The sequence below is a fragment of the Phodopus roborovskii genome, unplaced genomic scaffold (genome assembly GCF_943737965.1).
Source record: "Phodopus roborovskii unplaced genomic scaffold, PHOROB, whole genome shotgun sequence".
NCBI classification, from domain to species: Eukaryota; Metazoa; Chordata; class Mammalia; order Rodentia; family Cricetidae; genus Phodopus; species Phodopus roborovskii.
Genome location: NW_026126540.1, coordinates 28,204,022 through 28,218,532, shown reverse-complemented (window position 1 = coordinate 28,218,532; position 14,511 = coordinate 28,204,022). Strand labels below are relative to the sequence as shown.

Genomic DNA, 14,511 nt, shown 5'->3' with positions numbered 1-14,511 from the left:
CCTAGAGAAAGGTGAAAGTTTAGATAAATTATTACTTGCAGTTCATAGTCTTTGCCATGTAGAAGATGGACAGGAGGTTCAATCAGTAAAGTGCATGCCTTGCTGAGGCACACCTGTAACCCCAATGCTGAGGAGAGGGAGGGGGAGGCAGGAGGATCCCTGGGACTCAAGAGTCTGTCAGTCTAGCCTCATTGGTAAGCTCCAGGCCAATGAGAGACATTTTCTCAAAAGAGATGGGTGGAGTTTCTGAGAATAACATTCAAGGCTATGTCTTGGGCTTTACACACATACACACACACACACACACACACACACACACACGCACACGTGCATATATGCACCCAATGCATTAAAAATAAAAAAGATAATTATTTTATCACATAATCGTATTATAGCAAACAATACAAAAAGCATCAAAAACATAGACTGAGGGACTGGGTAGTAAACTACTTGCCATGAGAGCATGCAAGCCAGAGTTCAGATCCCCTGTATCCTAGTAAAAAAGCCAAGCAGGGTGGTACACAACTGCAATCCCAATACTACAGAAGAAGAGACAGGACAATCTCTTTGACTTGCTGAGCATTGAGTCTAAACAAACTGGCAAACTCCAGACTAAGGCTTTGTCAAAAGCATATGCCAGAGAACAATGGAGGAGAGGACAGGAAGGCACTCAACATTAACCTCTGGTCTCTACACACACACATGTGCACACACACATGTACACGAACATTTTCTCCTACCCACAGATGTAGAGCAATTAAATCACATCATGACCATATATTGGAATGCGATTGAGTTAATGAAAATGAAAAGGCTTTAGCATGAGATGTTCATGATATGTTTCTAATTGAAAACTGTATGACAAATTATTTTAACTGCTTTTTTTTCAAGCTAATATGACAAAAGACCACAGATTGGGTGGCTTAAACATCACACACTAATTGGCCACAGCTCTGGAAGGCTGCCAGTCCATGATGGAGGTCCTAACATTGTCACTTCCTGGTGACAGTCCTCCTGCTTTACAGTCAGCTGCCTATTTGCTGTATCTTCACATGACAGGGTGGAAAGGGGAGAGGGAACATGCACGTTCCAGTCTGTGTACCTCATTGTTGTGGCACTAATCATGAGATCATCAAAGTGTCACCCCCTCACGACAGAACCAAACTTAATTACCCCAAAGGTCTGCTTCCAAATACCATCACATTAGGGCTTCGGTGTGAGAATTTAAGGGAGAAAACATTTGGTCCGCTGCACTCACTGTGGGCCTTTTTGTGGGAAATGAAAAAGTGAATAGGATAAGAGCTATCTCAGACTTTGCGATAACACCAGCATTACGCTCCTTTCTGATCGCCTTACCAAAGTCACAGTGCTAAGTCACAAGCCATGATAAAGGTAGGTACTTACCTAAAATGAGTGAATGCCTTGCTGACATCCATCTGGAAGGTCATTAGTCTTAGAGCAGGAAGTATTAGCAAAAGGGGGAACTTTCTGTCCCACCCAGGCACAGAGGACAGGTGACCAGATGCTCAGAACAGCCCCTATTGTTTCTTTTATTTATCAATTTCAACTTACGTATTCAATTTTAAATTTCATCTGTGTGTGCTTCTTTTTGTTCACAAATTATAAGTCAAATTAACTAGGAATGCTAATTGTATAAGTCAATTTCCCCATTTTCTGCACTATCCCATAGCTTTGAATGACAATTAAGTGCCACACTGCTACCTGCTTCCTGATACATGGGGCCAGGAACACGAAGTTCTTTGGTTTAAGACACTCTCATGGTAGGGCAGCCTCCACAGCTCCCTGGCACACTGGGACAGGGATGGGACTGTGTGCTGCTTAGTTTTATGTCAACTTGACACAAGCTGAAGTCATCTGAGAGAAGGGAGCCTCAACAGAGAAAATACTTCCATAAGATTGTGCTGTAGGCAAGCCTGTAGAACATTTTAATTACTGATAGATGGTAGAGAGCCCAGACCATGGTGGGAGGTGCCACACCTGGGCTGGTACTTTTGGTTTTTTGTTTTGCTTTGCTTTGCTTTTGTTTTTCAAGACAGAGTTTCTCCATTTAACAGCCTTGGCTGTTCTAGAACTTGCTCTATAGACCAGGCTGGCCTCGAACTCACAGAGACCCTCCTGCCTCTGCCTCCGGAGTTCTGGGATTAAAAGTGTGCATTACCACCACCCAGCTGGGTTAGTAATCTTGGGCTATGAGAAAGCCGGTAAGCAGTAACCCTCCATGGCCGCACCAGCTCTGACCATTGCTTTTGGTCATTGTGTTCCATCACATCAATTGTAACCCAGCATTATTTGGAGCTGGAGCCAGTTTCCTGGACTAAGAGACCACAGTGATTATAAAGACTGGCTAAGGTTCTAGTGGGAAAAGAATAAGCTCCACTGCAGTACAGGGAATGAGGATTCTTCATGAAATGAGGATAGGGGTGGGTAAGGAGCAGCGACAATGTGATTCACGTTGTATTTGAGCCACAGTCTGTTGTGAAGGGGGAAAATACTTTCTCACAATAACCCACCTTCTTTATTTTTTTATTAAATCTGCCTTCATGAAATTTCCAGTCTTTTCCCCTATAAATATCCATTGGGGCTATATCAGTGTTACCCATTCTTTCTCATATTCCTGAACCTTCAATTCCCTCTTCCTGTCCTTTCACAGCATCATCTTTGATCATGTACCAAATAATCTGCCCCCCCTCCCCGCTGCTTTTGTTGTTGTCTTATCAGACTTGGTTATGTTTGAGAAAAGCCTTACCTGCCTTTTCACGGTCCCTTCACCTGTAGCTGTGACATTGTTTTTTAGACCAACCAAAAGCTGTAACATTTATAACACATGGATTGATTTAAAGCCTAACTCATTACAATAACTTATTTTTATTTTTTTCAGTGCTGGGGGTGTAACTCAGTGCCTCATGCATCTCTCGGTCCAGTAATTGCTAACTTCGTGTTTTTAGCTATGATCAGTATACTTACTAGCAGTCCTTAGCTCCTTCTGCCCACTAAATAGAATCGCACTTGCTTTGGGATTTAAAGCCCAACCCGCCGCTTTCAGCCGCCCTGCCTCTAGCCTCGCCCGCCCTTGCAAACAGGGGATGCGACCGCTGATTGGCTGGCTGGGGCGCAGCTTGATGGCGTAAGCACGCGACGGGCCAGCCCGGATGGCTGGGGGCGAAGGCCGCCTCTTACTGCAGGCGAACAGTCTTAACTGGCAGCTTCCTTCCCTGAGGTGCAGACAGCTGGGCATGGGCCTCCCGAGGCTTCGCCATGAGCTTCCTGATCGACTCCAGCATCATGATCACCTCCCAGGTGAGCCGCCGCCCGCCCTCGTGCTCTGGGGAGAACCCGGATTTTGCTCAGCGGTGCCTTAGCCCGAGTGGTTAGGGCTGACTTGTGATCCTGTCACTCACCTAGTTAGTGTGCGTCCCCCAGATATGCGGGCCGGCTCTGGGGAGGGCTCAGCTGGCCCCAGCGTGGGGCGCGGTGCGGTGCCACGGGTGAGGGCAGTTCCTACGACCCCCCCCCCCCCAGGCTCCCGGGCTGCGCCGCGGACCGCGGAGCCCGAAGAAGCGCGAGGAGTGTGGCTCCCGGAGGGAAGCCCACGGCCCACTGACAACTGGAGCTGAGTGCTGTGACCTGTGTGGGCTTGGCCGAATCCGGATGCCAACGTGTTTGCTTCCGCGACTCCCAAGCCTGACGTTTCCTTTGTGCAGTGGCAACTCATTGTCCCCTGCTTGCTCTTCAGTCTTTGCTGATCACAATCAGAGCCTCGTTGCTTCTCAGTTGGCCACCTCCGTTCTTTTGTACAGTCGACATCCACTATCATACAAAACTAAGAGTGTAAACCACTGAGAGTCCTGCTCTCCAGTACCTTCAGCTAGTGAGCCTCTTGCTTTCTCTATGGTTCGTGCTTCCCAAGCCCCCCCCCCAAAAAAAAAACACACCGCTGTTTATCACGGTTTTGTCAACATGTACGTATTTATGTGTACTCACCTCCAAGTGCAAGCATTCATTAAATAATGGTTGAGTAGCAGCAGCTGCAGAAGCTTCTTCCGATTACTGCTCTTACCCCTTTGTCTTTCCAGTAAAAGATTTTCTCTTCGTTGCATCCAAACGGCAAGAGAAAGAAAAGAGATCCCTTCAGGAACACAAGTGAGGTGCATGCTTGGGTTTAAACCCCACAAACATTTAGGGTTTGTGCTGCAGCATGCTAAGGCTCTATCTGCAGAACATTGTCCTTGCCTCTTGAAAACTTCAGTAACAACAATGAAAATATGGAACAAGAAAAAGCCCACTCTTTTTCACCACCCTAATACAATAACTATTTTTCCTTTTTCAAAATTAATACCTTTCATGTGCATTTGATTGTTTCTGTTGTCAGCATAGTTTTCAAATATGTAAGTACACAAATTCTGGACACACATTCTGTTTAAAACCTCCCTGAATCTCCCTGTTGTCCTTGATAACAACACAGGGTGGCTTTCAGCGTTAGTACCAAGAAAAATAGCAATAGTTAAGTTTTAAGTGGCATTTTTTTTTAATGGAAAAATATATATGTCAAAGGACTGAGCTTGTAGCTCAGTGGTGTAGCACTTGACTAAAATGTGCAAAATCCTTTGCCCTTTCCCAGCACCTTAAGAGTACAAAAATAAAAGTGTAAGTAGAAAATTGCCATTCACTTTTACCTGTGAGAGTAACATGAATATAATTCAAGTTAGCCCAAGATCATGGCTTTCTAATCTTTTATGCCTTATAGTAATGGCCTTAATGTTTACAAATATACCCACATGAAATATTAAATTTAACTGACCAAGCTGCTGAGATCCTAAACTCAAGCAATCCTTTGTATTGAGCACTCCTTGCCCGTGTGTGTGTGTGTGTGTGTGTGTGTGTGTGTGTGTGTGTGTGTGTGTGTGTGGCTACTTTATGATCATTGAGGTAGTAATGAAAATAAAGCTGTCACCTCAGGCTGGGTGGTGGTGGCGAATGCCTTTAATCCCAGCACTCAGGAGGCAGAGGCAACTGGATCTCTGAGTTTGAGGCCAGCCTGGTCTACAGAGCAACAGAGCTACAGAGAAACCCTGTCTCAAAAAACAAAAGTCACCTCAGGGAGGCTTTACTTGCCCCTTAGCAATAACCAAAGTGGTCTTTTATTCCAGCCACTTTCTTTCTCATTTTTGTTTTATTTCCTTCTTCATGAAATCCAAGATAGTATCTTTCTGACTCTGCCATGTATTTCTGGCCTTCTGACCCAGTTGCTGGCAGAGAGCAGAGACTTAATAAGTCTTGTTTTAATAGAAAGGGCCTCCCTAGAGAAATGTGATTAACTGGAAAGCTACAGACACACCATTTTCCCCCCATTTTGTATGAACTGAAACATTTATTGAAATGAAATCAGAGGCTTCATATCAAAGCCTATTGCCTCAGGCCAGTGAGATGGCTAAGCAGGTGAAGGCACTCTGGCACAAGCCCGACAACCTGAGTTAGATTCTTGGTGATCACAATGGAAGGAGAAAGCCAAGTCCCAGAGTTGTCCTCTGGCTTCTAATTATACACTGCGCGTGCACTAGCATGCTAGTGCACCTGCATACACATGTAACAAGTACAGTTAAAGTCTATAAAACTCATTACTTAGACATTTTTGCTCACCATGCCACAGAATAAAGCATGAAGTCCACAGTATGACTTACACAGCCTCTTATCTTTAGCCTTGACTCTCAGTCGCCATGTCCTCATTTCAACTTATACTTTATGGACTTCCTAAGCTTCTTGCAGTTTCTTAACCTGGTTGTGCCATCGTGCTTGAGATTTCCAGAGTCTCTTTTTCTCTTTCTGGGATCCTCTCCCTCATCCCTTGAACTCTTTCTCCTGGCCAACTGCTGTTCAGCCTTGAGAGCTCAGCTTGGATATACAAGGACGTCTCCCAGAGCAGGTTTCTTTTCCTGTTGCCATAATACCTTTCGCTCCCTTCCCTTTGGGCTGCCACCCTGTCTTGTGATTACTTGTTATCTCCTGCATAGGTTATAAACCCTTTAAGAGCAGCATTTTTGCTTTCCCAGTCACTAGTCAATCTCTGGCACCTGGCACATATTAACTGCTAATAATACTAGCTAATGAATAGAAGCATGAACAAATATGCAAGGAAGGTGTCTTTTCCAGGTAATTCTTGATAACTGTTCTGCCAGTCATTGTCTTATTTAATCTGTCCTACTTTCCAAACTTGAAGTCATTCATTTTGAAAAAGCGACTGTCAACTAACTTCTGCTGAGCCATGAGTTCAGCTGTTCAGACTTCAGTTTAGAGGACTCTCATTAAGTCCCAGCAGTACATTGAAAACAAGGTCAAGGGTCTACTTTGCACAACCCTAAGACTGTTCATTTAGTTTTTTTATGTTTTTTTTTTTTTAAATAAGCCATGCAGATTCCAGTTTATTTGAAAAAAAAAATTAAAGCTACTTTTTCTCTCTATAACCTTGCCAGAATTCATAAATATCCTGGATATAGTAAATTCTCTAATTCTTTCCTTTCTTCCTTTCTTCCTTCCTTCCTTCCTTCCTTCCTTCCTTCCTTCCTTCCTTCTTTCTTTCTTTCTTTCTTTCTTTCTTTCTTTCTAGACGGGGTCTCACTATGTTGCCCAAACCTGACCTCAAACTTCTGGACTCAAGGGATCCTTTGCTTCCTGAGCAGCTCATACTGCAATTGCTCATTCATATGCTTGTAATTTGCAAGTCCTTTCAGGCTTTGTCGTGGAGCACGTGATAGCACATTGAAGTGCTCCTTTCCCTCTCCCTCCCCTCCCCCTCTCCTCTCCCTCCCTCAGCATTCCCTATCTCATCTTATAAACATAATTTTTGTTTGTTTCTCTTGCCCAAGGTCCCGTGTCTGTTGGCTCTTGTCATCCTTGAAGCGTCCTGCTGACTTCACCTCTTCTGTGACTGCCTCTTCTGTAACCAGCTTTGTCATTCTCATTTGAGTTCCTCCAAAAGCCTCCGGAAACATTTTTCTTCCTAGAGGTGTTTCCTTCAAACAGATCCTTTCAATCTACCATAGTTGTCACATGAAACAGAACTCACCACACCACTTCCTGCCTTGGTGACCCCCAGCTCCTCAGGTGGCGTGCTGGGCTCTCTGTGACTGGTCTACTGGTTCTCCCCCTGTCCCTGCTTTTAAACTTTCTCCTTCATAGACATTATCTTCTGGCACCGCCCAGCCATTTTGTTCGTTGCCAGTGTGGGCCAACACCATGTACCATCTTTGTTCATGATCTTCGCTATCTAGAAAGCCCCATCCTCCTGTCCTTGCCACCTCTGCCTTTTACTTGCCTGGTTCTTTTTTGGTTGGTTGGTTGGTGGTTTTTCAAGACAGGGTTTCTCTGTATAATAGCCATGGCTGTCCTGGCACTCACACTGTAGACAGTCTGACCTGGAACTCTCAGAGATCTGCCTGCCTCTGCCTCTGAATGCTGGGATTAAAAGTGTGTGGCACCACTCTGTAGAGAAAGGCAATATTCCCCAATTTGCACATGATATTAGGAATTCACTGCAAATTGCCGTCTTCACCTCCAGAAAGCCTAACTACCTTATAGAGGTTGCTTTGGCCCCTCTGTTGTATGTTTTACAGTACCAGACCTGTGTCCCTCCACTGCTCATCCACACTGCATTATTCGGTGTCTTCACCACTGTACTGTAAGCTCTTTGGGCACGATGACTGTCATCCTCATCTTTGAATTTCTAGTGACTGGCATCACACATGGAAGTACTACAGACATTTTTACAGAGTATTGACAAAGTGCAACCAACCAAATAGAGCCCTTATTATGACAGCTTTTAATTCAAAACATTCTGTCATGATGGGGAATGGTCTTCTGTGTATTTGTCTTATTGTTTAATGAATAAAACACTGTTGGCCAATAGGGCAGCAGGATAGGTGGGACTAAGCTATGAATAGGATTCTGGGAAGTGTAGGCAGAGAGGAGTCATCATGTAATCCCGGGAAGTGATGTAGCTGGACAGAAACTGCCACTAGCTAACAATAGAGGTCTTCAGGTCTGTACAGACAGGAAATGAAGTAGCTGGGCAGAATCAGAATATGAGCAGGGACCAAAAGGAAATCACGTTCTTCTCTGTGGAGACACTGAGTGAGTTGAGATGTAGGACGCTAGAGGAGTAAGAGGTTCCTGGACCTTTCTCCAGTAAGAAAGACCATGTGGAAATACTTAAATTGATAGAAATGAGTTAATATATAAGACAGGGCTAGCCAATAAGAAATGCTAGTCACTGGCCAGTAGTTTAATAATCAATATAGCATCTGCATGTTCATCTGGGGCTGAAGTGATGGCAGGGCCTGCCAGGCCAGAAAACTCAACTTACACTATCAAGCATTACAAAACTGTGTGATCAGTACCTTGGCAAGGGAAAATGAATAGGACTGCACAAAAAGAATGCTTTATCTTTGGTTGGGAGGCTAGAGAAAGTCTACCATAGGGAGCAATGCTTTCACTAAGACCTGTGGGATTACGAGCAGAGAGGCTGGAGAGAGCTCCTTTCAGGGACCATGGAAGAACATGTGTCTACAGAACTGGGAGAAGTTGTATCTAAGTAGATGTTTGGTTGGCAGGAAGGGCACAATTGACTGGAATAGTTTGTACTGACCTCATGAATTTAGACTCCTGCTACAATCAATACTTGGGAGGGCATAAAAGAATTTTATTCATAAAATTCCCAGCCAATATAAGAAGGAAACAGTTTTTGTTCTCCTCTCTCTCTCTCTCTCTCTCTCTCTCTCTCTCTCTCTCTCTCTCTGTGTGTGTGTGTGTGTGTGTGTGTGTAGATACTTACCTCAGAGATGAAGCTTTCAGATAAGATCCAGCTCAAATCATCTTGAGTCCTGTGTCCAAAGTATGGTTCTTCAGCAGTGGGGATTTATCTCCAACCTCCTAGTGGAGTCACCAAGGGCAACAACAATAGCCTGAATTATTTTGGGAATCTTTTAGACTTTCCTGACCAACAGTTAGAAAAGAGGTTTCCTACTCCTAGTGCTAGGTTTCTGTTAGATGGTCTATGGCTCTTGTAGGGAACATTGTCATTCCAAGTAGCATAACTTCATTTTATTTTATTTTATCTACATTGGTGTTTTGCCTGCATGCATGCCTATGTGAGGGTGTCAGATCTGGAACTGGAGTTACATACAATTGTGTGCTGTCCTGTGGGTTCTGGGAATTGAACCCAAGTCTTCTGTGAGAACAGTCAGTGCTCTTAACTGCTGAGCCATCTCTCCAGCCCCATAACTTCATTTTAGATAAATGGATGGATGGATGGATGGATGGATGGATGGATGGATATGGAGACACATGTGTTATATGTAATATTAGGTGAGTATAAAATAATGTTTCTTTAAGGCTTTCTCAAATATCCTTGGTATTATTTATCTGTCCTCTTTCTCCTCCTATATTGACCTCTTCCCAATTAAAGTTTTTTTTTCTATTTTCCCTTATATATTATTCCTATCCTGCTGTCCTTCTCTATAGTGCCTTCTTGCTTTCCTGGTTTTTGTGGTTCCTCTGGGTTATGTACTCACATCTGAAGATTTGGAGCTAAGAGCCTAAAGATGAGAGAGAACACGTTTTGTTTTTCTTGGTCTGGTTTACCTCACTCAATATAGTATTATCTGGTTCCATCCATTTGCCTGCAAATTTCATGAGTTCATTTTTTTTTTACACCTGAATGGTATTCCATTGTCACTGTATTTTCATTTCCCACTCATCAGTTAAAGGACATTTATGTTGTTTCTATTGCCTAGCTATTGTGAATAGAGCAGCAGTGTACATGGATGAGAAGGCGTCTGTGGAGTGGGATGTTGAGTCTTTAGACCTATGTCAAGGAGTGGTATAGCTGGATCATATGGTAGATTTACTTTTAGTTTTTCGAGAATTTTCCGTATTGATTTCCATAATGTCTGCACCAATTTGCCATCTCACCAGCAGTGAAAGAGAGTTCCCCTTTCCCTGTATCATCTTTCAACATTTGTTGCTGTTTGTGATGTTAACCATTCTAAGGAAAGATGAAATCTCAAAGTTGTCTTGATTTGAATTTCCATAATTGCTAAGAATGATGAACATTTTTGAGATATTTGTTAGCTGGTTTTGTTTGTTTTAGAACAGCAGAACAGTTTTCTTTGGGGAGGTTCTAATTTTTTAGTTCTGTATATATTCTGGATATTAATCCTCTGCCAGATATGTAGCTGACAAAGATTCTCTCCCCCTTGTGGCTTCCTCTGCCTGGTTGTTTCCTTAGTTGTGCAGAAACCTTTTACTTTGATGAAGTCCCATTGTTCAGTTGCCTTCCTCAATCTCTGGGCAAAAGGAGCCCTGTTCAGAAAGTCCTTGATACAACCTATATTTTCATCTAGCAGTTTCCATGTTCCAGGTTTTACATCGAGGTCTTTTATCCATGTGTGCTTAGTTTTTGTGCAAGGTGATAGATATGGTCTAATTTTATTCTTCTATCTGTGGGCATCCCACATGTGGTTTTCCCAGCACCATTTGTTAAAGATGCTATTGTTTCTCCAGTGTATGTTTTTGGTATGTTTGTCATATATCATATGGCTCTATTTATATGTTTGGGTCTTTTACTTTGTTCCATTGGCCTGCATGTCTGTTTCGACGTGCCAGTATACTGTTTTTAGTACTATACTCTGTAATACATCTTGAAGTCTGGGATGGTAATCCCTCTGCATTGTTCTTTTTGCTCAGGATTGCTTTGACTATCCTCGGTATTTTGTGGTTTCAAATAAATTTTAGGAAAGTGTTTTAGTATTTCTGTGAAGAATGAAATGGGGATTTTTTTTAATTGGGATTACATTGAATCTGTAAGTCACTTTTGGCATAATGGTCATTTTCACAATTTTAATTCTACCAATCCATGACCGTGGGCTGTCTTTCCATTTTCTAGTGTCTTGAGAGAATTAAAGCTTTTGTTATAGAGGTCTTTCACTTCCTTAGTTAGGCTTATTCCTGGGCACCTTATTTCCTTTAAAGCTATTTTGAATGGGAGTGTGCATGATTTTTTCTCAATGTTTACTGTTCATATAGAAAATGTATTGATTTGTATACATTTATTCTGTATCCTGCCACTTAGCTGAAATTGTTAATAATCTCTAGAGTTCTCTGGTAGACTTTGTGGAATCTCTTAAGTATGATATTTTATCTGCAGATAGAAATAATTAAACTTTTTTCTCTCTGTATCCCTTTAATTTCCTTCCCTGCTTTATTGCTCCAACTAATGGTTTGAGAGCTATATTGAAAAAGAGTAGGGATGGTGGGCAGTCCTATCTCATTCCTGATTTAAATGGCATTGCCCAGGTTTTTCTCCATTTAAAGTGAGGTTAATGTGGGTTGTCATATATAGCCTTCATTATGTTGAGTTATATTCTCTCCAGTCCCTCAGTCTATGATTTTTACCATGGGGATATATTGGATTTTTGCTAAAGGCTTTTTCTGCATCTATCAAAGTGATCATGTGATTTTTGTCCTCAAGTTCACTTGTGCAATTTATTACACATATTGACTTGTGTATGTTGAGCCATCCCTGCATCTCTGAAATAAAGCAAATGACTTTTGCATGTTTAGGAACTGAGGTGGTAATGGGAATTAGAGTCCAGACTGTATTGTGGGTAAGTTTTCAGTTAAATCATCCTATTACTTGAAGAAAAGTTTCTGTTGAATATTCCCATCTTTAGTATTCCGTTCTCATTTAACTCTTAAAACCCATCTTCGTCTTCAAGGTACAAAGACTCAGAATCTGGGTCCCTTCTGTAAGATTGCCTGGGGGGGGTTGAATGCTTATTATCATCTTGTGTCTTTTGCAAACCCCATCTTTCTAAGAGGAAGCTCTGTGCCCTTGGACATCCAAACCAACCTGGGAGCCACTTCCTTGCGCTCTTTGCCTTCTACCTCTTGAGCATGCCTAGTTTGTTTGTTTGTTTCCATGTTTTCTTCTCTAAGCTGCTGCCTGGTGACACTACCAGCACAGTCGGTTGCTTTCACGAGGCCAGGGCCCCAGGATCAGGGTTTCCCAGAGACCAGGCCTCAGGCTGGTTGCTGTTGTGTCTGGGGCTGCAGCAGCCACTATTGCTGTCAGTATTGGTTTCCCTTGTCCCCTGGCTCACTCATGGACTGGCTTCACAGCGAGCTCCCCATCCTGCTTTGGACCTCAGAGCACCCTGGCATCACTCTCAGAGAGACTTCTCAGCGACATCTGGTGGGAAGTCACTTTATTGTGACACGTCTGCTAGAAGCACATTTCTTTCTATCCTAGCTAATTATTTTTTTTTCATACAATATGTTTTGATTCCAACTTCCCAGATCTTCCTCACCTCCCTGCTGGCCCAAAAGTATGCTTGTTTTCTCAAAACAAGAAAATCGGTAAGGCAAAAAGTAACAAAACAAAGCATGGTGTCTCCTGTGTGTTGGCCAAACTGTTCCTGAGCAATGCCCTGGAGTGTGGCTGATATACGCGTTACCTCCATTGGAGAAAACTTATTTTCTCCTTTCTAGCAGGTGTCAATTGCAAATAGCTTCTTGGTTAGGGGTGGGACTGTATGTCCACTTCCCCTTCTCACTGCTAGGGCTTTGTCTGGTTTGAGCCTGTGCTCTTTTGGTTTTTATATGTTATTTTAAGAATGATTGGCTAGGCGGTGATGGCACACATCTTTAATTCCGCACTTAAGAGTCAGAGACAAGCAGATCTCTGTGAGTTCAAGGCCAGTCAGATCTACAGAGTGAGATTCAGGACAGCCAGGGATACATAGTGAAAACCTGTCTGGGGGCAGGGGTTGGGGGTGTGTAATGGGACAAACAAACAAAAACTGTGGTTTAGGTACTGCTGGCCCTGTTTCCTGCTTTAATGACAGAACTATGTAAGTAAGACCTGCCCTGAATTCTGGGTACTTCTATAGTTGTAGCTTTTATAGTATTTGTAACCCTGGAAGCTTGTTGGAGTAAGGTGTAAGAAAAGAATATGGAAATCCATAACTTGGGTGCAGGGTGCTAGCACCAGCAGATAATAGGTGTATTCTGTGGAAACAGGAGGCTGAACAGATATAAGGGGGTAGACAAGATATGGTCCAGTAGGGCTTGGACTGAGCTATTGTTCGCAATTATCATTGATATCTAAAGGAAACTGCAATTGGCTGGGTTTTCCTGAACATGCAGATAACAGATAATTAGGCAACTGGGAATTGGAATTGGTCCTGTACAGAAACATTTCATGATCAATTAGGAGAGCTATAAGAAGCATAATGCACTGGGATTCTTTTCCTGGGGAATAAACAGCTTTACTTCTGTGAAGGTTGACATTCTGCTTGGTTAGCACATGGCCCATGGCACTAGCCTGACACTGAGTAAAGCCCGTGTTTGTTTACTGACTTCTCTAGCTTATAAACAGGTTTTATAGCATTATGGAAAAATACATGTATTCCATTTTTTGTCTACCTTAAAACTCATTCTATACAATGAATAATTTAAAAATTCTAAGAGCATCTAAGTGTCTCTTTCCAATGTTATAAGTGGATCTCATTTTTAATCTCTAAAAATAACTATTGAGTTAGCAGACATTTTATCATAAAATAATTTCTATAAGGCATTTGTCAAAAGAAAATGTATCTTGACATTTTATCTTTCTTCTCCCCAGATACTGTTTTTTGGATTCGGGTGGCTTTTCTTCATGCGTCAATTGTTTAAGGACTATGAGGTAAGAAGAAACCATTTTATGGTTTAGGTTGTTTAGAATGGAACAAGAAAAATATTAACAGTTTTAAAAAGATTGCCAGGTGGTGTGGTGGTGCATTCCTTTAATCCTAGCACTTGGGAGGCAGAGGCTGGCACATCTCTTGAGTTTGAGGCCAGCCAAGGCAACACAGAGAAACTCTGTCTTCAAAACAAAACAAAAAGATTGGGTTCACTTCCTCAGATAGGAAATCAGTGCCAATCAGGAATGTACAGTTATGAAACTACGTAGTATGATTAGGCTTTGCTAAGAGATTGATTTATCTATCTGCGTACTAACTTATCACAGTTTTTGTTTGTTTGTTTGTTTTTTTTTTTTTTTTTTTTTTTTTTTTTGACACAGGATATTGCTGTGTAACTCAGGCTGCCCTGGGACTGCCTATATAGCTCAGGCTGACCAGTAACTCGTAGCAATCCTCTTGCTTCAAAATCCCAAGTAGTGGGATTACAGGCTTGTACCACCACACCCTACTGGTTTAGGTGATTTAAAAGAAAAAATAAACAAACAACCAAGAACAAGGAAGGCCATTCCTTAGTTATTGGAGCCATATACACCAAAAGCAGATGCATATTTTCAGGAGGATATTTAATTTCTAATGCCTGGAAATTTCCCTTTTAATCTACAATTGCCAGTCTTCAAGTTTAAATTAATACCCAAGTCCCAAAGCCACTCTGGTTCTTATTGTAAGCCTTGAATTCAAAAGAGAATGGTAGCCTATG

At 42.4% G+C, this 14,511-nt stretch overlaps 1 protein-coding gene across 2 annotated transcripts in view; it reads left to right on the top strand.

Annotated features, from left to right (window-relative positions):
* The first annotated feature begins 3,144 nt into the window (after positions 1-3,144).
* LOC127233098 (Golgi pH regulator) overlaps positions 3,145-14,511 on the top strand; it is a 42,817-nt gene continuing 31,450 nt past the window's right edge. The window contains exons 1-3 of one of the 2 annotated variants that reach the window (XM_051199506.1): positions 3,177-3,318; positions 9,535-9,618; positions 13,697-13,756. In XM_051199506.1, the coding sequence (XP_051055463.1) occupies positions 13,730-13,756 (27 nt within the window). In that variant the 5' untranslated portion in view covers positions 3,177-3,318; positions 9,535-9,618; positions 13,697-13,729. Of the gene's footprint in view, positions 3,319-9,534; positions 9,619-13,696; positions 13,757-14,511 lie in introns of both variants that reach the window. The other variant, XM_051199505.1, reaches the window with a different exon arrangement.